Genomic DNA, 23,561 nt, shown 5'->3' on the forward strand with positions numbered 1-23,561 from the left:
CTTACCCCATGAACAACCTTTAGGGTATCTTGCAAAACTTTACATTCAGAGGCACAAATTTCATGGTGTTAGCAACACTTACAACCTGTTTACATGTTACCAGACTTAAATCCATCTTTGCACACTGACATGTATGTGAACTGCCACCTCCATTCCCAATTCTTCATTGAGTTGTGCTTTCTCTTCCTGACCTAAAGTTGAGGCTCTGAACTTTTGGATACTTTGTGGCTTTAGAGGCTGCCAGCAGTGGAGTCACTGGATCTAAAATTGTTCGCAGCTTCATAGAACCAAAAGGTAAAAATTACGGATATTTGTTCATCTGGTTTGAGGAAATGCCCTAAAGTTGTGTCAGGGAAGGTTTAACTTGGATACTGAGAATTTTTTTCACAGGAAGGGTTTGTAAAGCATTGGAACAGACTGCTCAGGGAAACGGTGGAGTGACAATCCCTGGTAGTGTTCAAGAAACGTGTGGATGTGGCACTTGGGGACATGGTTTAACAGTGAACATGGTGGTGGTACTGGGTTGATGATTGATGATCTTAAAGGTCTTTTCCAACCTTAGTGAGTCTATGATTCTATGACCTTATAAGAACACAGGAACTTCACTGCTTGATCAAAAAGGGGGGTTATTTTGCCAGTACCTGTCCACGAGACTGGCCAGTAACAGATATCTGGGAAAGCTGTTTAAATAGGCCTCAGGCACACTCATATTTCCCTGGGATACTCTCCAAGCTTCCACCAACCTGGAATTGAGAGACCTCCTATGCCAAATGTTATATCTTTGTCTTTAACAGTCTTTGGCGAATTTTCCTTATAGTCACCATTTAAATGTTCAGAAGATTAAAAAAAAATTGATCTGAAGGTGCATAATTTACAAATATTTCATGTCCATGAGACCAACTGTGCAGGTACACTGCAAATGTGAAGACATCAAGCCCATGTCCAGGCTGCTTCACCACTCCTAAGTCAGGACAAGTAACTTTTTCCTTCTTTAATAACTCAGTTAAAGCAAAAAAAACCCCAAACAACAAAACACTCCCCTGCCAAGAACAAACAAAGGAATTACACCAGCTGCTTTATTCACTGACCTTATGAAATACCTCCTCAAATGTTGGACGTCGTTCAGGGGCTTCAGCCCAGCATTGCTTCATTACCTGGAGACATGTCAGGGGGGCTACCTCAGGAGCTATGTTTGGGCGGCACAGGGGAGGGGGCTTCTTCACTTTCTTTATAATTTCTATGGCAAAGAGAATAGGAAGCACACTGTAAGATGGAGGGCCTTGATAAGGGCAAAGGACATGGAGCTTTTCATGTGTCCCTAGCTTGCATCTTCAGCTGTCACTCCTTAGCATGCACTGCCTGTGCCAAATGAAGCTGGAGGTTTCTGCTTTTCTCTGTCAGGAGTCTCATGACGGATTTAAAGAAGATTCATCTGCCTTCTTGTCCCTGGAGAACCAGGTTATGAGTAATAAAGTGGCTGGATGGGGGAAGGATGTGTGACAGATGGATGTCTGAGCCTGCAGGCTTGTATTTAATGAAATTGCCTCTGACTCTCTCCACTAGGACCTACAGTCTTCTAAGAGAGCAGAGGTTTATGGCTGAGCCCAGACAGGAAGGATATGAGCCTCTGACGCTTCATCGTGAACTGGGAACCAGGACGTAGGAGGCTGATGGGAGTGGAGACAGTGGAAAGTATGTTGAGGGGGAGAGTTTGAGTTCAAAACAATGTCTGGGAAATTACTTCCTGTCTAGAGCTCCCTTCCTAGAAATGAGGCTTGTAAGGAACTGGGCTTGGGTTTTCAAACACTGAGAAGTCAGTCCTTTAACACCCATCAAAGTTATTGTATTTGAAGGTCTTATTTTGCTCAGTGCAGAGCAGTCAAACAGCATGAAAACCTCTTTCTCTGGCAGGAGTCCTGCTGTTGCTGTGAGTAGCCAAAGCTTTTCAGCATTGACAGTTTACTTTAAAGATCTTTGGCTCATCCCACCAGACTCCGCCAAATGAACTAATCAAAACATCTGGCCCCAATACTTCCAGGGGCAGCCAAGGGAAAATGCCTTCCCCAGACTGTTTTAAAGTTCACACCAAAAGTGAAAGCTCTTTAGGATTGAGACACAATGGCTAGAAATTCATGATTTTATCAGGTTAGAAAACAGGACTGAGCTGTGTTCAACATTTGCTGGAGGTTCTGCAGGTTGACAAGGTGGGGGAAACCTGTTAATTGCATCATGGTCTACATCATAGGTCCAGCTCTGATTTACAGAGTGGGATACATCATTAACATCATTGTCATTGCATTGTGACAGCATCTTCAGGCACAGAAAGGCCAGTGCCCCATTTTTCCAGATGACCTGGCAGATACTGAATTGTCATACCCCACTTGGTGATTGTCCAGATTAAAACATGTTGAGAATGGGCTGTCAATGAAATCAGCTGATTGTAGATTGCTGTCACTCCCTCCCTGTTCAAGTGCTTGTGACCTGACCCTGACTGCAGTGAGTTTGTCCTTCCCATGGATGTACAACATGGTTGCACCATGAGCAGCTCCTAAGGAGTTCACCTGTTTGCTGTTTCTGATATATATGAGCAAAATGATGCATCACTTCGACCGCTGTTGGAGAGAGAGTTTCTTTAAAAAAAGGAAAGGATTAAGGAAAAATAGATGGGCAGATGAACAAAATAGGATGCTGGCAAGGGGTCCAGCTCAAAAAACTTTAGCCCCCATGATGCACAAAAAAGGGCAGATGAGTGGGAAGCAAAGGAGTTTCTAAGCTACGGGAAATTCTGCCACTAGATTTCACCCCATACTATGATGAAAAGTCAGAGTTTGTACAGGGAACTGGAGGTGCTGCAGTGGTCTGAAGCATCCTGGTGGGCACCCAGAGCCCCAATCTTAGTGAAAGCATTGATGAGGCATGTACCAAGGCTGTGATGAGAACTACACATTGATGTTTATTACAAATGTTTTGTTGAAAACAGACTTCTGCCACTGAGAAAGGTCATGAGACTAATATATGATTGCCTTATTAATAAGGGGACTTGGCCAGATCTCTTATGAGTGCTCTGCACAAAGCCTTAAAAATACATTGTAATAGTTGCCTACCTTCGGCTGAGAGTTGTGATGTGCAATAAGGTGGACCCCGAGCAAACACTTCTTGTAGGATGATTGCAAAGCTGTAAATGTCCCCTTTGAATGTGCCTTTTCTGCACATGTCTGGGTCCCTCAGTAACTCAGGAGCTGTCCAGAGCAATTCTAAAAAAATTCCAGAGCATCACATTTCTCATACTTGAACTCAGACTGTTGCGAAGTAAGTGCTTAAATGAATACCTTATTCCAGTCATTTGAGGAAATTTTGGAAAATACTTCATTATTTACTGGATCAAATCTTTTACTTCTAGTGATGTGTTAGAAATACTAAACTTCCATGCCAACAACAAAAAAAAGAATTTTCCAAGTTTTACTCTGTGTTTTTTTTTTAAAAAAGTTGCCATATCAACAATTTGTATCATATAATACCAGCCATGAACTTCAACATAAGAAGTTATCTCACCACTGCCAGAAGCTTTAACACCTTTTTTTTGACTGAAAATGTTCCTGAGAAAAAATGTTGGCACCAAATCTTGAATTTATTTTTACTGTTGTTGCTCTTTTACAAAGCCACAATTAATAACATATTTTCTGTAGTTCTTTTTAAATGAAAGTAGTTTCTGTAAAAGCAGTTTGTGACAATCTGGCGTACAGTCTTTATAATCCAATAGTTCAAGAGACAAAAGACACAGTTGTAAAACATATCCAGCCTTATGAAGAACTGTGAATCTTCAAACTGTGATATTGTTACCCTGGTAACTGTGCATTCTGAGTAATGGGAATATGGAACATTTCTGCCACTGCAAATGTATTTATCTTCTGTAAGGGAGGAGAAGAAAGTCTTCTGTCAGACAACTGCCCTGTCTGAGACACTGGAAAAGTGAAGGCATCAAATCCCATGACTGATGGATTAAAACACTACATACTACTTGAAGCCAGGTTTCAAAAATAAGCTGGGATACCACAGGAACCCCGAGGCAATGGCCAAGTGAAAGAAATCCTGTCAAAGTCTCCAAACCTGATCCATGACACACTGCTCCTAAGTGGTGGGAATCTCAAGTAGCAGCCTTTGGTGATTGGCATGTAGAGGACCTATTTCAAAGAGACCTACAGCATTTTGTGTTTTGGATGACTTATTTTAACAAAAAAAGTGTCTTTGCATTTGGGTTAGCATAAAACTCCAAATACAGTGCTGGGTCTAAGGATGCAAAGCCAATTCTACTGGTCACAGAGATTCAGTACTGATTAGATTTCAGGGACAATTTAGTCCTTCTCCAACTGTGACAAGCTGAAGTTCTGTCACTGCTTACAGTAAAAGATGGGTTTTTTTACCATGTTGCTCTGCTATTTGTTTCACTTTCAGGTAGCCTGAAAAAAACCTTTGCTTACCCTTTCTTATAACAATGCATGGTATAGAGGAAAACACATGTAGTGGGATTGAGCATGTAAATCCTTGCGTGACCACTGGCCTGAAGTTATATAGGGGAAAATATCTGTTAAATCAATGGACAAATATTTAAAAAAAAAAAAATTCCTCATCACACCCACCTTCTGGGGAAGGCTGAATATAGGGGCATTTCTGTGCCTCTAAGATCTCGTTATAACCATAGTCAGTGATCTTTAGGACAAACCGGCCATCCACAACACAGTTACGAGACTTGAGACGTCCATGGGCGAAATCTTGGTGATGCAAATATCTGATTCCCTATGAAACAGAAAAAAATCCAGGTTGATCCTTAAGAATTATCTTGTCCATCAGCACTCAGAGACACCAAGTCAATATGTCACCTTAGATGGCATCAGATGCAGGATTGACTCTATGTCAAATGCAGTAACGATCAAAACAATAAACTATGTGAGACGTTCAAAAATGGATTAGGAATATGAAATAGGTTTATCTGCACCCTAAAGTAATATTGGAAAGGTCTGACAACTTTAGGAAGAGTCAGATGCCTCCCTCTGTAGCCCTATGTCTCACTGCACCCAGAAGTTCTGCTTTTAGACAAGGATAAGAAAGTGGACACAAGTGTTACCAAACAGTTAGGTCAAAGGATGTCCTGAAGAGCTGGCTGCCTCATCCCAGCTCCTTCAAGGAGGTTCAGAAGGTGGATCACAGACTGAAAGAATGGTTCTGGCAGTCTACCCTCTGGAATCTACCTGTCCCAAATTAGTAGTTCACTAGTAAGATGTGAAAACGTGGGACATGACTGGAAATGTGAACACTGCTAAAGGCACCGTATGTGCAGCCATCCTGTGGCAGGAGATGGATGCTCTTTGGTTCTATGGTGGATGCATTTCTGATTTACGACAAGAAAGGGCCTTCGCAAAGAATGAACTTGTCACAAACTTCTATTGCTCTAGGTGATCAGTTGCAGCCTGATGTGTAGTTTTAACCTCTTGTCCTGCTGTGTGGTTGTAGTTCTATTGCCCTAAATGGTGCTTCTCTCAGATGGCAATAAAATAAGGATAAGAGGTGTCCATTAAAGACTGATACAATTACATTCATGTTTGTTTTCCCGGTGTTATTATAAAAATCCCAAAGTTCTGATTGAAATAGCTTAGTCATCATAAAAGTCCCATGCAGATCATGCCTCAGCAGAAGCAATGGATTTACTTTAATTAGATCCATCACAAGAGAGGACTTGAACATCCAGTCCAGTTTCATATCCTCATTTCTCAGCAAGTCCTCCAGGCTGCCTCGTGAGCAGTACTCCGTCACTATGGCAAAAATGCCACAGTCAGAGAAAAAGCCCAGGAACAGATTCACATTTTCATGACGCAGATCTTTCATCTGAAACAAGACAGTGAATCTCAGTGAGACCAGGTCAGCCAGACATCTGCTTAAAAACTTCTTGATATCACTAGATGCCCTTATCACATTTGTACTCCCAAACAGCCTTCCATAGAAGGATGGTGAAGCAAAAAACCTGTTTGGTGCTTATTTTTGGCTACTCAACACTCTTTTCAAGCTTTGCTTTCCTTTGTCTATCCATTAAGACAAAGCAAGATAGCAAAAGCAAACTAAACAGAAATTTGTGTTTTGTTTAGACAAACTGGATTGAATCTTTCACTAGGCCAAAATGGCTTTGCTGACGTAGATTGAGTTCAGCATGTGGATCTTGCTCTGAACTGCAAAGCAAGACCGTACCTAGAGAGTCCAAAGTCGTCCATCAATGGTGCCTTTGGAGACATGCCCTGGTAAATTTGTTGCTTTTACATGCATAAAAATGCCACTGCTGTGTCAGCAATAGCTGTCAACAACTAATGGCCTTGAATATGGAAAACAAGTATGTTTTCTTGTCATTTGTAATAATGAAATTGAAGACTAAAATTAAGCTTCTGAGAGGCATCTTAGATGGAAACACAAAGCAAACCCCAGAGAAACGCATGACTGTGTCTGTGTCGTACTGTCAACATATAATACGTGAAAATATCTACCAGTGCCTCACACTGTGCAGGGATGAGCTCCCCAAACCACTCTGCCTTTGCAGGCAAGGTCATGTGAAGGATTCATTGTACATTTAACACCGCACCAGCTTTGAAGTGGCAGGTCCAGGGTGGGTTTTACAAGCTGCTGACTCTGACGTGGATCTATGGTAAATTTGTCAGATGCAGTCTTGCATGGTCCATTCTACCACATTTCACCAGACAAGACTCATTAACAACCACAATGCGTGATTTAATGGATAAACATGAGACAAAGACAACAAAAACACCCTGAAATCACAAATATCCCCTGAGAAACCTTCCTTCCACATGTCATCATCCCGTATTCCTACCTTCCTTAAGATGCTGGTGGAGCTTTGCCGCAGATTGTGAACTTCTCCCATCTCAAATTTTTTCAGCCACACCCAGTCTCCCTGTCCACAATCACAGAATCAGAGAACAGTTAAGTTTGGAAGAAACCAGTGATGGACCATCTGGTCCAACCTCCCTGCTTAAGCCAGGTCATCCTGGAGCACATAGCAAAGGATTGTGTCCAGACACTTCTTGAATATCTCCAGTGAGGGAGTCTTCACACCCTTTCTGGACAATCTTTTCCAGTGCTTGGCCGCCCACATAGCAAAGAAGTTATTCCTCACATTCAGGTGGAACTTCCTGTGCATCAGTTTCTGCCTTTTGCCTCTTGTCCTATTGCTCAGCACCACTGAGAAGAGCCTCTTGACACTCTCTCTTCAGATATTTATAGACATTAATTACGTGCCCTCTCAGTTGTCTCTTCTTGAGGCTGAACAGGCCCAACTTCCTCAACCTTTCCTCTAAAGAGAGAAGTTCCAGGCCCCTAATCCCAATACAGGTGACTGTCAGAGCAAATCTCTGAGCAACAGCTAGCATTGGGATCCAGATCTGAATTTCAGATCCTTGAGTTTGAAAGTGGCCGGGGATTTTTAATGTCCTTGGAAATAGATTCTTTATATACTGAACCCAATTAAGAATATCCACAGCAAATCCTCGAAAAAAGGAGTGAGGCAGGACGTTCACCTGGATCAGAATTTCATGCCTGGAAAGTGTGTTAATATTTGATGAACAATAATAAATTTATTTAAAAGGAAAATAACTGGCCAGAACTTTTCTCTGGCATTAATGATAAATCCAATTTATTTTCCTTCCCTTCAGGAGAAGTTACCATGCCAATTCTTCAAAAAGCTGCATTTTCAGGAAATAGCCAATGGATGGGGTGAATTTTCTTGGCCGTTGCCTCTGTTTAAGCTCCGTACAGTCCTATTGCCACAAAGGGAAATTTGAGCTTCCGTTTGTGTATTTGGATCCTGTCTTGCAAGAAAGTTCCTTTTTAGAGATGTCACCAGCTAAAGACTGTCTTGCAAGAAAGGTTTGTCATGGTGCCTTTAGGTGGTGACTTCCATAACAACGACCAGACCTGGCAATGTTACATATGGATGTTGAATATCACCATCCCACATGACTCCAAGTGTCAGTGTGAGGGTTGGAGCAGAGTCACCTTAAACACTGCTTTGTCCATACTTGGGAGTAATTTATTTTCATACTTAGGGTGTGTTCACAGTATCTCCATCCTGGGACCTACAGTACTGCAGCCAAAAACTTTTCCCCCTTGAGAAGTGCAGTGAAGAGAAGCAGCGGGAGAAGGCTGCACAAGGTCCCTACCTACCTCATACAAGGCCACATTGGAGGTTTCATGGGTGGCAACTGTGCTTTTCAGGGAACCGGAGCGGGTTATGGATTTCAGGCTTCTGCTCTTGACTGCTATGCTGTTTGCATCAGTCAGACTGTCCAAGGTTAGCCTCTGGAAGACAAGGAAACAAGTGCAAGACAGCTACCACCTTTGGGTGTAAACCTCCATTCCAGCTCTGCCTTGCAGCACAGACTTCTGGGTAAGGAAATCATGGGATTGTCCCCCAGTGGATCATCAGCTCTGGGTAGCAGCCAGAATGGGCCAGGAACAGTTCCCAATATATTTGAATGCAGACACTTTGTTTTAGAGGGTAATATGGTTTATCTATATGGACATGTCCTACGGTGCACCATCCAACCTCAAGAACAAGGAATAAGCCCTAGCAGCTAGAAGAAACACAATCGAGGCTACTAGTTTACATCATCATAAAAGCTCTGATATCTAATCTGAAACTCAAAGCCACTCAGCATACGGGAAGTTTTCTGATACGCAGGGGAAAATGACATGGAAAAGTGAAATGACCTTTCCAGAGCTTCATGAGTATGAAAATACCACACAACAAATCTGTTTAAGAGTGTTCCACCAGATTCCTTTCACGAGTTGAAGGACTCACCTTTCTGTGTAGTTCTGGGTTGATGAAGATGAGGTCATCCAAGGTCAGTATTATCTTGTTTGGACCCCTGAAAAGCTGGTTGTTCAAAATACTCTGCCTGCATGAGTTGGAGAGCCATGGTTATCAATTTTAGGTAGGTAGCCAGTTCACAACACCTCTGAATTCCTCACATCTGGCTTCCCTGAACTATTAGACCCTTCCTGCAGTGCTGGATCCACCTCTGGGGCCCCTGACTTACAAAGGTCATGGACCTGTTGGAGCAGGTCCTGAGAAGGCTATGAAGATGATCGGGGGCTGGAGCCCTTCTGCTATGGAGACAGGCTGAGAGAGCTGGGGTTGTTCAGCGTGAAAAGAGAAGGCTTCGGGGATTCCTTAGAGCACCTTCCAGTGCCTAAGGACAGGGGCTACAAGAGAGCTGGAGAGGGACTTATGACAGGGGTATGGAGTGATGGGACAAGGGGGAATGGCTTCCAGCTGAAAGAGTGTAGGTTTAGATTAGATATTGGGAAGAAATTCTTTTCTGTGGAGGTGCTGAGGCTCTGTCACAGGTTACCCAGAGAAGCTGTGACAGCCCCATCCCTTGAAGTGTTCAAAGCCATGTTGGATGGGTCTATGAGCAACCTAGTCTAGTTGAAGGTGTCCTTGCCCATGGCAGAGGGGTTGGAACTAGATGATCTTTAAGGTCAAAAATGGTGTGGGTGGGGGGATGGATGTTGGTAAAAGCAGTGGACAAATCACAGTGCCTTGGCTCGGACTCAAATTCCCTCAGTCAAGAGTTGTTCATTTCACAGACAACAAAAGCTATCATCGCAAAGGATCTCATCACAAATAGACAACTGGATTGAATCTGCTTACAAATATTAATTGGATGTGTACGCAATGCATATTTTATTTTGCCTGCTTTTATTTGTCATATCCCAAATCATTCTCTATTAGGAGACAAAACCAGGTTTTATTAGTTCCAGACATGCCCCTCCCTAATATAAATCATTGAGTCATGCTGGACTTTTACTTCCCTTGCAGATGTCCATGCATCTTTACTCATGACCAAGCCTTCCCAAGCACAGCCTGGTGCTTGTGGAAGAGCTTACAAATAGAGTTGGCAGAAATATTGTCTGTCATTTACTTAATTGTAGAGGCTGGTGGCCAGGGAACAGAGCAGGGTTTCAAAGTGTGGGCAGATGGAGGCAACCTCCTCAGTGTCTGCAGTTCTATCAGAAGCAGCTGTGTGCTGAAAGTGTGGGAGCTGTTTGGGGTGTTGCTTGCTGGGAGGCCTTATATCTGAGTTTGGAGGGATAGTTCAGGAGTGGAGACAACACATGTTGGAATTATTTGAGAGGCAAAGCTGGACAGAACAGCCTAGGAACTCTGCTCTGCTTAACAGTATTATCTTGTTGGGACCCCTGAGAAGTTGGTTGTTCAAGATACTCTGCCTGCAAGAGTTGGAGAGTCTTTAGGTAGGTAGCCAGTTCACAACACCCCTGAATTCCTCACATCTGGCTTCACGTGCTGGATCCACCTCTGGGGCCCCTGACTTAAAAAGGTCATGGACCTGTTGAAGTGGGTCCCGAGAAGGGACTGCTGAACTCATTACTGCTGAGTAAATATGCCTTCTAATTTCATTCTATTTTCACTCCAGTTGCAGTCATGTGGACATCAATAACTAGATACAAATTACTCCAGGGGGCTATAGTGACCTTACCAATAGCAATCCATAGCTCCTCGACCAACCAATCCATTCTGGCACATTTCTACCTTGGATATAGAGTTGGGACATAGACGTGACATGTAATTATTGGAAATTATTCCTTCCCTGGAAGACTATTGCATTTTTTCCAAAGATCCCATGCCCAGACCAATACACATATAATGGGAATGACCAGGGAGCTGAATCCCAGCTCAAAACAGGGAGTGAATCAACTTGATAATAAAGATGTATGCTAAATAATTGCTCCAAATTCTCTCCAGAGGTGTTTTCTATCTCTTTAGTACATGGAGAAAATACAGAGGGTCAGCCTCACATGTTTCATAGGAAACATGATTATATTAAGGACAGAAATCCAGGCAAGGATGATCTGGAGTAAGAAAAAGACTTGGTTTCAACCCTCATGTTCTCATAACAGATTCCTGTCTTTAGTTTATATGTCATCCTTTGCACTTCCAAAGTGATAACCAGCTTCCTAATGCTTCAGAAACATCCAGCAACAGACTGCTGGAGCAGGGGAAGGGTGTGAGGAGCCCTTCCCATCAGGAGAAAGGAGCAGCAGAAGCAATGTGTGATGAACTGACTGCAATCCCCATTCCCTGGCCCCTATATCACTACTGGGGAGGAAGTAGAGAATCTGGAAGTAAGTTAAGCTTGGGAAGAAGGGAGAGATGGGAAGAAGGTGTTTGTAAGATTTTATTTCTCATTATCTTACTCTGATTTGATTGGCAATAAATTTAATTTCCCCACAAGTCCATTTTGGCTGTTGTAGTAATTGGTGAATGATCTCTTCCTGACCCCATCTTGACCCATGAGCCTTTTGTTGTATTCTCTCTCCCTGTCCAGGAAAAAGGGAGAGATAGAGTGGCTTTGGTGGATGCCTGGCATGCAGCCAGGGCCAACACACCACAAATGTGAAGAGATATGTGGCTGGAGAGCCAAGAGCAAAATCAGACCTTCTATGTGTGCATAGTCTAAACTGCTGGCTAAAGCACAAGAAGCTAAAAGTGTCACCAACTCCATTCTCACCTGATGACAGAAGCCAGGCCCATAGCACACAACACCAGGACAAATAACAGCATTACTCCCAGCATAATGACTGAAGGCTCAATCCCTGTGCAAAGATGGGAAAAGAATCAGTGAATTAGAAAATCATTTTGATTTAGGCAATAATATTAAAAATATCAATATCAGGCCATCAGATTACAAAGTCAAATATTCAGCCAGGAGAATGCTGGAAGACAATTTTTTTGCAATGTTCATTTGTGAATACACAAATACTTACTAACTTGGTTTACATGAGACTTCAAATATGCTAATTATTTATTTCCATGCCCTTTTTTTTCTAAACCAGATCTAGGGCCCTAGATCAGTGGAAAAATAGTTTTTCTTCAAATAAATAAATTGACTCACAGGGAAGTATTATGTTTTAGAGGAAGCTTCTGTAAAGTTCATAACTTTTTAACATTTGACCCTTTTCTCTTGAGGAATTGAAATGCTGAAAAATCTTTATCATGTGGTACCAAACTGACAGCCTGTGTGAGTCACTGGCCCATCTGGGATTTTTCATTCTCTGCTGCATATTTCTAATGCTGAAAAGAGAAGAAGAGGATGAGCAGCAGAAGGTTGATATTCTCCTCAACACATTTATCAACAGAAAGTACTGGAGACAGATATTTTGCTGATGAGTGTGTTTGGAAGCTGACATGACTGCATGAGCAAAATTCCAGTAGGAACTGTTTGCTGTGTCTGTCTCTTCCGTTTTCTGATTTTTCTATTTTATTCTGTTTGTATCCAGAGGTCTATACACACAAATACGGAGAAATTTGGGTTGACAAAAGGTTCATGACTGTGTCACACTTGCACCTATCTGCAAGCACTGAGACTTAGAGCTTTCCAGTAAAAGCTGAAGGCATTTTTGAAAATTGGTATTCATTTCAGGAAAAGACAGAGCATTTTAGCTGAAATTTTACTGCTTCAGTCTAGGGCTCTTGTCCCTTATTGACACAGGAAGAGGTTGCCAACGGAAGCTGTGTCTGCCCCATTGCTGGCAGTGTTCAAAATCAGGCTCCCTGGGGCTTTAAGCAACTTGGTCTAGTGTGGAATTGGAATAGATGGCCTTGAAAGGTCCCTCCCAAGCCATACTATACTTTACAACTAACCAGAAGAGAAAGTAAGCTGATTATGAGCTTATGAGAGAGACCAAACTTACAGCATGCTTGAGGGAACTTACGGGATTGTGTTAAAGTCATTAGGGGATGCTATAGGGAACTGTGGGGGTGAAAAATGAAACTTCTTACAGGTTCTTTAGGGGAAAGGGTAAACATGGGTAAAGGGAGAGGTAGAATGGGTCAGGAATGCTCAAGTATGTGAGAGGATGCTGATGCATAGCCATGTTGTGCATTTTTTCCAGGCAAACCCTGCACTTGATCAGTGCAGTCATTCCTACCTCTGAATCCCTACTACTTTTTCCCCAGGTAACAGTGCTCTCTGACTGCATATGATGTTTACAGACTCACCATCAACCTAACTAACAGGGAAGGTAAGTCCTGGAGCCTTCAGCCCATGAAAGATCACAAGTCTGGAATCAGCTCCTGCAGAGACTGAAGGGTTTGAGAGCTGGCTGTGGCGGAATTTGGGTTTGGACCATCCATCAGAGGATGCATTTGTGAGTCTGCAGGAGTTGAGGCTGTGAGATCTGGTAACAAGACTGGAGCCTAATTATGAGGTGCACGAGAGCAGGACCAGGCCATTTCTGATGTCCATGTCCCAGAAGTGCTGGTTGTGGGTAGTGGTGTCTGTAAAGATATAACTCTCTTGTATGTGTTACGCTGTCAGCGACTGGCTATGTCTGCAGTGTGTGTGTGTTCATGTACTGGGAACACCAGCTCAGCCCTGCTCCTGGTGAACCTGGAGTTAGGAACTACAGCAGCCTGACAACTTCACATCCAACTACCCTCCAAGCCTAACTTCATACAAAAGCTAGAGTGAGGCTTGTATTTAATTCTAGCCATAAAGTTCAGTCTCTGAAATTCTAGCAATCATAATAAATTACTGTTTTATTGACAAATGCCCAGAGGTTTCTGCTTTTGTAAAGGCATGAACATAAAATCTGACCTCTCTAAAAATCAGTGGAATTTTTCCATAGACTGCAATGAGAGGCTAAATTGCTATGTTGTTCCTAGGGGCAATGCAAAATTAGATATATGATAGTATTATACTTACCTCTTCTACTGCTTGCCAGTTGCTGTAAGATCAGTATACATCCAGTTTTCATAGAGTGACACTGATTCATGTGTCAGCTCAGTTATGGCTAAGGCAAGGGGAAGAGTTTTCTCAGCTACTGAATGAAATATTTCATAGATGTGGTTAATTTCATCTGTTTAAGTCATATCCTGGGTCAATAGGTCCAAATGCTTAGTATTGTAAGTAAATATGTCAAGAGGAGATTAAGTACCCTACCCTGGCATTTTGGCTTCCCTGTGAACTTTAAAACTGCACCACAGTTGCCTCAAATTAAAAACAATAAGTAAACCCAGTGCCCAGACTTTTGAACCTAGGAATCTCTGCCTCCAAGCTTTCAATTACTATCTCTGTCATCTACAGTAACTCAAATCATTTTGAGTAACGATTATCCTTTTTTCTCAATGAGGTGAGCTCTGATGGTCCTTCACACCTCGTTGCTACCTGGATAAAGAAGCAGGGGTTAACAGGCAGGATGCTGAGAGCATCTGCTGTTGTGCAGCTCTCTTAGGCTGTCTTCAAGGCAAATCCTCTTAGTGCCCCATGCCCCAGAAGGATGGAAACAGTGCTGGGTGGAGCCTCTGTTATGTAATGGTTGCTATTAAAATTGGCAGATGTTGAGTGTTAGACCCAGAAAATCCTTTCAAGCACATAACAGTAGCAACAACCTTATTGGCCATGGGGATTAGTGGGATTTATGGCCCTGGAATTGTTGAAAAAAGTGTGTAGTTGTGGTGTTTAGGGCCATGGCTTAGTGGTGGGCCTGGCAGTGTTAAGATAAGGGTTGGATTCGATGATCCTAGAGGTCTTTTCCAACTGTAATGATTCTATTATTCCATGACCTAACAAGCAATAAGAGAGTATTGTGGATCAATGGTGTTACCCCTGCACAGGACTCCCATTACAAACAGCATGATGATTGGGGATTTTTATATTAGATTCTTGAATTTAGACTTTTCTGGTTGGGGAGTTCTAATTTAAAGGGGTAACCACTTGGAGTGAAAGAAAAGATGAAAGAAATGAGAATCATGAACTTAATGCCACTTCACCCTATTTTTGGTTAGTTTATTCTTTGTTACCTTCAGTGCAGAGAACATCTGGATCAAACCAACAGCTGGAGTCTGGTTTGGGTGGAACTTCATTAGGAAAGTGGATGGCCTGGCCTAGGGACCGCACAGAGCCTGAAGACATGTCCAGCAGGTGGGTTGGGAAAAGCTGGTTTGCATGACCATCTGTGTCCAGTATCACATAGTTGTTCAGCCCTTTCCCACAGCTGTCTGTCTCTACCCAGTGAGTAAATCCAGGGAAACTGAAGTTTTTTGTGTGCTCAGCTATGTTGGCTCCTGGGGCTTTGACTCCTTTCCTCCGGGCATTGTCCATAGCCATTGCCATGAAATAAATGGCATCATAGATTGTTCCAAAGAGTGGAGAAACCTAAAAATACAGAAGAAATTGAGGTCAGGATAAACTGCTCCTAACCTTCAGTTTGAGATTGATGGCAAAAACACTGTCCCCTTGGCTAAGTTGTAAACTCAAATACTGAGACACCAGAACATTAAGGCTCACAGAGTAATGGGTTTGAAGAATCTTAGGCTGAAGGTAGACCCAATATATGCATGACTTTGAATATCTGTCTTTTCTTATGGTTGATTCCCAAAATGCAACTTCAAAATATTTTTAAAACCATGCAAAATTGCATTATTTTGGTAAAAGGCAAGATTCTGAGCCTGATGTTTGGCTGAAATTTATCATGAATTTATTCTGCCTCAAAACATTACACTAAAACATCTTCTACAAATAGAAGATCAAAGTCAGAGACTCCATACCAAGACAGGAAAAGTGTCATGCACAAAGAATTGGTCTTCTCTGTCAGAATATTATTTATCCCAAAGATGCAAATATCCCAAAGCAGAGCCATAGCAAACTTGTTCTGTGGGGTACCAGAGCATTTTCTGTTTGCATTTCTCCCTTCCATGCCAGCCTTGATTTAGGAACCTTTAACACAAATGGTGACTTTTGCAATCACATGGTAGGTGAAGAGAGATTATAGCCATGTACCTGTGATAAAAAAATAAGGAGTGCTCTTGGGACCCACAGAATCTGACATTTGTGGTGGGATGAATTGATCATATGTAGATATCTGCAGTGAGAACCTGACACTCAGTATAGTTAACCTGGGCTCTCACTGAAGTGAAGGAAAAGAAATTAATGCTTTCAAGACATGATTCATCTCCTTCTAAAGTAGTTCCATGCAGCTCTGATAATTTATGCCTTAAAAATACTTGTAATTTTTTGAAATGTCGTAGGGAGATTTGAAGATTAGCTCAGTTGAATACTGTATCTCTTCACCAGTATAAGATTCTCCAATTCTTCTTGTAAATGTCCACAAGGTAACAACTGATTTGGTTTTTAATAGGCTACCAGTGACTTTCAGATAATTGTGCTGACAAAGAATAACTTTGACGATAGTGCTGAGAAGAATGAAACAGCAGTGGTCTTCAGCATTTCCCTCTAGAAGCATCCAGTATTTCTTTAGTCTGTCTCATTCCCTCAAATTCTCAGTCATATGGACTTCTTATTTTGATTCCCTACAAACTCCATGGACTTCATCCACATTAAGAGATACCTCTTCAATTCAAGTCTATTGCAGTTAGCATATAGCAAACCAAACCTGGGAGCCTCAGAGACAGTCCCTTTCTCTTGAATTCCCATCAAGGTCCTGCAGTTGAACCAAGTGAGTTATACTGCCAAACATCTGGGAAAAATGGTCCTTCCAGATGAGTGCAGACCTTATTCAAATTTCTCCTTATTTTTCTCAAAATGAAAGTGTCCAGGCTGGGTTGGCTCTTCCCTGTACTTTCTCTATAACCATTGCTTATGTCTCCTATTGACAGGTCCCAGAAAATCCCAAGAGAAAGAATATTTACCTGTGTGGCTTCCAAATCCCTGATTATTTCACCACTTTCTTTAGCTTGTCTGAATGCATCATAGAAAGTCCTTTCTCCAGACTCCAGTGTGATGGTCAGCACAGCATCATAAGCTTCCCGGAGTTTGTTGTCATTATCAAAGACACTGAATGAGTTGTTTTGGTAAGGAAGACTGTACAGCAAAGTGTCATATGGAACAAAGATGTATCTTCCATCTGCTAGTCCCATTTCCAGAGCTTTGGTGAGTAAGGCGGCCTGTTCCTGCCCTCCGATGAGAACAGAATGCATGCACAGGAGTATAACTGGAACACAAGGACAGTGGAGAGTGTTATTAATCTGTTTGGGGTTTTCAACACAAAATAGCTCCTTCCCCCCCCCAGTAAAAGAGCTGTCTGAACTACTCTATCAGGTCAGATTCTCATGTCACATGCTGAGGAAGCTGAGTCACACCCATTTTGTTCAACCTCTGGAGGTCTGTAACACCTAGTAAAGGAGGCTGTGAGTATTAACAACTTCTGGAGCTGTAAAGGAGAAGGAATGGAGAGAAATTTTGATGGTGATGAGGCACAGGTTAACATGATGGGCAGTTGTGGCTGTTGTTGTCATTGATCAAGACTTGAGCTTTCCCTCTGTGTGCTCTGAGACACCACACAGCTGTAAGCAGTGCCCAACCACTCACACACTTGCCCTCTCACCAAATATACAGATTTTAGGTTGGACACTGTGTTGTGTTTAAACATCTGGTTTATGCTTGACTGCCCCAAAGTCTGTGCCTTTTCCTGCAAAATGCCATGGGGCCAAGGTCTGGTGGGAAGATCTGAAACACAGGACATGGCATCAAAGTGAGATTTTTGCTATTGATACTGATTTTTGACATTCCACAATACAAACCACCATTAACATAAAACCTTTGTATGAAATCCTCTTTACACTAGCCAAGCACAGAGAACCATCTACTAAATATTACTTTTTTCAGATAACCTGGACCCAATCTTTCAGGGTGTAGTAGATTATTTTGCTCTATCTTCATCACATACAAAATGTCCAGCATTCTTTTATGTGAAGCCCTGTCTGTATTAAGACCAGAGATAAAATTCTCCTTGACTTAAACCACTTTAAGTTTTCATTCTCTAAAGTATGTCCATTGGTCCTGCCCTGGCAAAAAAAAAAAAAAAAAAAAAACTAAAAAGGAATGAGACTCAAAGCACTTACTTTTGATGTCATTAACTTCTTTAATCTTGTTCCAAGTGTCTTCAATGCCTTTTTCTCCCTTATGCACAGATGTAACAATGCCTACAGGTAGCCCGTGGTTCCTGAGCACTGTTGCTAACTCCTTGGCTGTGTACATCCAAATATCCTCACTGGATGCAATGATGCCAACATGAGCCCACTTAAAATATTTCATTATTGTAAACAAAACTTGGGTTGGAGAGGGCAGAGTCCTTGCAAATGCAGGATGCTGGATGATGGAATCCAGCTTATAATTGATGCACATCCATGAGAAGATGGCTTTATTCCAGTTTTCCCCTAAATGTGTAGCCACCTCACAGAAGCCAGGGTTCAGAGGGCCTATGAAAGCTGAGGAAAGCTTTCCAAAGTCAATGAATCTAACCAGAGCTCTTGGTGTCTCACATTCTTCTTGCAGGATCACATAATCCAGCCTGTGGCCAAGATCTAGTGAAGGGTCTCTGCTTATTCGTCCCACAGCTAACCTGGCAGCCACATGGGGAAAAGCTTTGGAAAAGAAGGGGTCACAGTTCCAGGGTCCAAGCAGTCCAATTTTAAAGACAGAGCAATGTGCTGGAGAGCAAAGTAGGATTATTCCAAGGAGCAACCACCAGCAAGCCTGGAAAAATGTTTTGAATGAATTTCCAGTGTTAAAGTGATGCAATCTGACGTGCCTTGAGAGCACCCAGAAGAAGCTGTTAGGACACCACAGATGAAATGACATGGTTTTACAGGCAAGTAGATCTGCACCAAGTTCTACAGGAAGCCAGGCAGAGCATCACCAGACACTGGAAGGAAAGTAGATTATGTTTGCCTTTCATCATAGGTATTTGTTCTGTGCATGTAGGTACAGATGAGTCAGCCCAAACTGCACAACAGCTCTCAAGGCACAAGTCTCTGAGGAGCCAAAGCTATGCACAGACACATGGACACACAGCATGCAAGCCACCTCAGCACGCAGAAGATTGTCCAGCCAGTATTGGATGTGCCATAACCCGTAAATGCATGCTTACATGACCATTTTAATATGCTTTGCAATGCATTCTGAAACCAGGCAGTGAAGAATGAGTCTGCTTTGTTTGCAGCACTAAGTACAACCTATGGGTACACTGTGCTTCTGGTTCCTAAGAAAGGTAATTTCAAAGTCACACAGACAAACACCCATGTAAGAAGATAAAAAGGTGAAATGCACTAGGCCATCAGCTTCCCTCAAAAATCCTCAGTGGGTTGTGAATGTGAATCAGAGCTCATACAAAGACACACATATCTAGACCCATATATTCATGTAGTTAGGGATATGCACGTATGTGCATACAGCTTTAAAATTTCCTGGGAAAAATTTTCAAGGACAACTCATAGCAGAGTCTCTTAAACCAGGCAAATTGAAAGGTGGATAAACAGATAATCAGAAAATTAGGGAAAAGGAGGATTATGATTTGAATTTAGATAAAGAACTGCTAAATAACTGTCAGGTCAAAAGCTTTGTGTACACTCTTGGCTTAAAATATTTTTGGTTGAATACTAGGAGGCATAGGGTTGTTTAGGTTTTTTTTTTTAATAACAATTTCCCCTTTCACAGCCAAGCACAGAAATAGCAAAGCCATAGCAGGCTCCCCTCCATCTGCAGTGTCACCCCATGGCTTAGAAAACTGCTGATCCCAGCAAGTTTGTGCTCTAAAAATAACAGGCCCCTTACTCCAGCTTACCTGTTCATTACTGGAAAAGTATTTTTATCCTGCATGGTCAGCCACCGGGACACACCGCGCAGAGCACCGCAGTGCAGTGTGTGCTGTAAACACACGCAGGTCCTCTGCCTGATGGAGGGAGACCTCCAGAAGGAGCCACCCACAGCAGAGTATCTTCTCTCCAGTGTCAGTGGTTGTCCTTGGATGTGGGCACCACCACGAGGATAGGCAATGCACGGTCAGCTTCCCCTGCTTTGGTGCCCACCTCCTTCAACTTCTTGTGTGCACAGGCCATTCCAGCGGGGTGGGTGCTCCAGGATCCTCTGTGCCTTGTCAAAAGCTTCCTATGTCCCTTTCGGTAAGGGCCATTCCTCTCCTGAGGGTTTCACAGCTTGGGCTACAAACTCCCAAACCCTTAGTTTCTTGAAGGTCTTGCAGAGGTCCAAGTCTGCCTCACACTGAACTGTCTCAGTACAGAGCTGTACTCCAATCTAACCTAGTAGTTGTAGGGATGGCATCTTAAGGCTCTGCCCTTGGATTAGTGGGATTTAGCTCCTGGGATCGGCCCCTGCAGAACAGCTCTTTAAGTCTCTGCACCACAGCAGAGATGACTCCTCTTCTGCCCTATAAGCAACTGAGACAAGAGCTATTTAGGTTTGGGGTATGCAGAATATTTGGGTTTGGCTTTACCATTCTGCTGATGTGCTATGTTCCCCTTTTCTCTGTTTTTTGGGTTTTTTTGTACCCATCATGACACACACAGAGCTTTTTACACTTGCATCAAAGTCTTCTTGGGAGTTGGACTAGATGACCTTTAACGGTTTCTTACAATACAAACTATTCCATTATTTTATCATTCTTGGTTATTTCTCTGGGTCCTGCAGATACCTCCCTAGAGCTGAGCCCTCCAGTAAACCTTTCCCAGGCACCTTCCCCCTGGACCTGGCAATACAACTATCATCCTGGAAAAACCTCAAATGTGTCCATGCCTGTCCCAGCTTGGAAGCCCTTTGCAATAGTTTAGCTGCAGTCAGAGGTCCACCATTTGTGGTCTAGAGGGAATAATTTGTAATTCAACCTTTTAGCAGTATTAACTTCAACTACTTCATATAAATTATACACATCTCACTGGCATGAGTTCAGGAGCAGCTCCTCATGACTAATGATTGAGGGAAGCCACAGAGTCTTTCAGATGCAGTGGAGAGAGCAGATCTTTCTGTTAATTTCATTCATTTTCCTCCCATTCATTAATTTCCTTGCACAGTCCAGATCCAGGGAGGCTCCTGGGCACGTGTTTCCTTGAAGACTGTTACAGCTCAACATAGTTATCAGGGATTATAAAATAGCTTCATATTTGGAAAGTGCCTAAGACAGACTCTAATGTCAAGCCTGAACTCAGAACACTGCTTTGTATGCTACCAGTGCATTAGGTTTTGACACCGGGTTTTACTCAAAACATAGCATTAAATGAAGTTTTTCAGTTGAGAGTTTTAATTTTTTTTTTATTTGAACTTACAAGTTTGATTTATCCACATACAGATATATCTATATCTCTATCCATATACCATATGCTCGCTGCTATCTCATTTTTTTCTGTATCAACAGTGGGGCTGCACAGTTTAATTCCACTTCAGGTCAGCAGACTCAAAGTCTCCTGGAGTAGCTTCAAAACTCCAGTGACTCACTTCTAAGGGATGTTTGTTTATAGCATTCAAATCTCAGCAATGAAAGATTAAAAAATAACCTTGGCAGTCTATTCATTAGCATAATTACTCTGCCCTTAACAATTCGTATATTTCCATAGCCAGGTGGGTTGAAAACTTTATCACTGTCTTCATTTTCTTCTCCTTTTGTTTGCAGATGTAACAACCCTCCTTCCATTAGGTATTAGCTGTGGCAGTAATCCAACCTCTATAGGAAAAGCTGATTATCCCAAACGGTTCTAGCACATCTCTCCCAAGCTCAGGGTACCCAAGTCTAGGGATAGCACCCCAACTCCTGCAAAACAAGCTCATGTCCTGGCACTGCCTGATTGGTTTCACTAATAAACAAACACGGTAAATCAAGCAGCTGAGGCAAAACCACCCCAAATATTTATGTAACTCATCTGGCTGAAATAAACATTGAAGTTTAAAACCCTGCCTGTAGCTCCAAACCTTGCTTTTTTTCTCCCATCTACAGCTTGTCTTTACTGCCACAACCAGAAATCAAAGATTTCTTTGCAATCCTGTGTTTTTTGCATATCAGATTAATTCCCAACACTCTTCAGTGCTCACTGAAGTGTGTAAGTGACAAAACATTTCCCTTGGGACAGTTAAGTCACAGTTGTATCGCTCTGCTTTTAATTTTTAGAGCAGGAGAGGGTGCTCTAATCACTCAGTCTGACCTCCCACATCAGCCTGGCCAAGCAGCCTCCCAGGAGCTGCAGCTGCTCTGAGCTCTTCCAGCATCCTGGATATAAAATGTGTTTTTTAATGAATTATACCAGTGGGTGCTGCTGAATAAAGCTGATTTCTCTGGAAAAAACTCTGCTGACAGCAGAGAGATAGGGAAAAGGCTTGATTCGTGTTCTGCTCTCCCTGAAGAAAAGTCTCATATCTCAGCTGATTGTAGAGGAAATTGAGGGAGAGCAGCACAGCAACACTCACATTAGGCTTTCTCCTCTGAGCCCTAATTAAAAACGCCAACCTTGGAGGATCTACTGCATTCCTATGTCTGTTATTCCAAGAGCTAATTACCCTCAACATTAAAAATACCCACTTAACATCTAGGGTGTCTGGCTTCAGCTTCCTGCAGCTGGCTCTCACTCTACTTTTGCCTGAGAAAAAAAACCCAGGAAGCAAAATAAATATCACCTCCCTGTAGACATTTGCACACCGTAATTAGCTCACATCCTAGTCATTCCCTGGACAAAATAAATAAACAGCTCATTAATACTTTTGCCACAGAGCATGCTTTCAGGATTCCACCCTTGCAATGCTCTTTTAACATTCATTTTTAATTTTCTTTCTTTTGGCTAAATTAAAAACAGTATCAATTAGTGAGGTTCACTCTTTAATGCTAAATATAGGAGTCATGGCATTTTTTGTCACCTATTCTATTTTTCTCTGCTTTAATTTTATTAAGCTAGGATGTACAAAGTTGCAGAACCACTGTTTTTAAGCCCTTCTCTGCTCTCCTTAACCCAAACATCTGCCTTGGAAGTGTGGTATAAATTTTTTCCCAGATGTTTACAAACCCATCTAGTTTAGTAGGTGCTTTTCTAATACTTCAACTTAATCAGAGGTCTGGGCCAATTTGCAAGTTATATGAATAACAATTTTTCTCTCTCTTCCAGATAATATGGTAGCATTATTGAACAGCACTGGGGGGAAAAGAAGTCACATCCCAGAGGCTCCACTAGAAAACACTAACAAAGGAGCGTCCTCATCTACTGCTTTATGTAAAAATAGCAATTAATATTTTTTTCCTTATGATGCAGACACATTGACTATGTAACACTAATTTTCTCTTCAATATCAGCTTTCAGTAGGATGACAGCTCATAGATATTCAGGAATAAACACCACTTGACCTTACATGCCAGAATTGTGATTTAATTACAAAAATTATATAAAATTGGACAGACAAGATTTATTTTCAGTCCAGCCTCATGGTCTGGCATTAGTAAACCTTCACCCTTTCATTCTTTAGAAGTTCCTCTCCACTTTGTCCTTTCCGTGACTTTGAGTTTGCATGACGTCAACCCAACCTGAGCTCACTTTCTTGACTCTTCAGCACAGGAAGTATTTGATATCCCATGGTTTAGGTGAGACTGGGATTTTTGGGAAGTATTGTCCTGCTGTGGCATATTATCCTGTTTGCAAGATGCAGTCAAGCATTTTGAAAGTGTTTTTTCCCAGATTATCTGATTTGCATCAG

The 23,561-nt window shown here is 42.2% G+C and overlaps 1 protein-coding gene across 1 annotated transcript in view; it reads right to left on the bottom strand.

Annotated features, from left to right (window-relative positions):
• GUCY2F (guanylate cyclase 2F, retinal) overlaps window positions 1-18,680 on the bottom strand; it is a gene marked incomplete at both ends in the record, with an annotated part of 38,188 nt that extends 19,508 nt beyond the window's left edge. The window contains 11 exons of the mRNA XM_082277796.1: window positions 1,089-1,237; window positions 3,105-3,254; window positions 4,638-4,794; window positions 5,704-5,880; window positions 6,869-6,949; window positions 8,218-8,352; window positions 8,855-8,951; window positions 11,589-11,673; window positions 14,882-15,236; window positions 16,730-17,031; window positions 17,942-18,680. Of these exons, the coding sequence (XP_082133922.1) occupies window positions 1,089-1,237; window positions 3,105-3,254; window positions 4,638-4,794; window positions 5,704-5,880; window positions 6,869-6,949; window positions 8,218-8,352; window positions 8,855-8,951; window positions 11,589-11,673; window positions 14,882-15,236; window positions 16,730-17,031; window positions 17,942-18,680 (2,427 nt within the window). The remainder of the gene's footprint in view (window positions 1-1,088; window positions 1,238-3,104; window positions 3,255-4,637; window positions 4,795-5,703; window positions 5,881-6,868; window positions 6,950-8,217; window positions 8,353-8,854; window positions 8,952-11,588; window positions 11,674-14,881; window positions 15,237-16,729; window positions 17,032-17,941) is intronic.
• Between the last annotated feature and the right edge of the window lie 4,881 nt (window positions 18,681-23,561).

Source organism: Coloeus monedula, assembly GCF_965178545.1.
Source record: "Coloeus monedula genome assembly, chromosome: 3".
Taxonomy (NCBI): domain Eukaryota; kingdom Metazoa; phylum Chordata; class Aves; order Passeriformes; family Corvidae; genus Coloeus; species Coloeus monedula.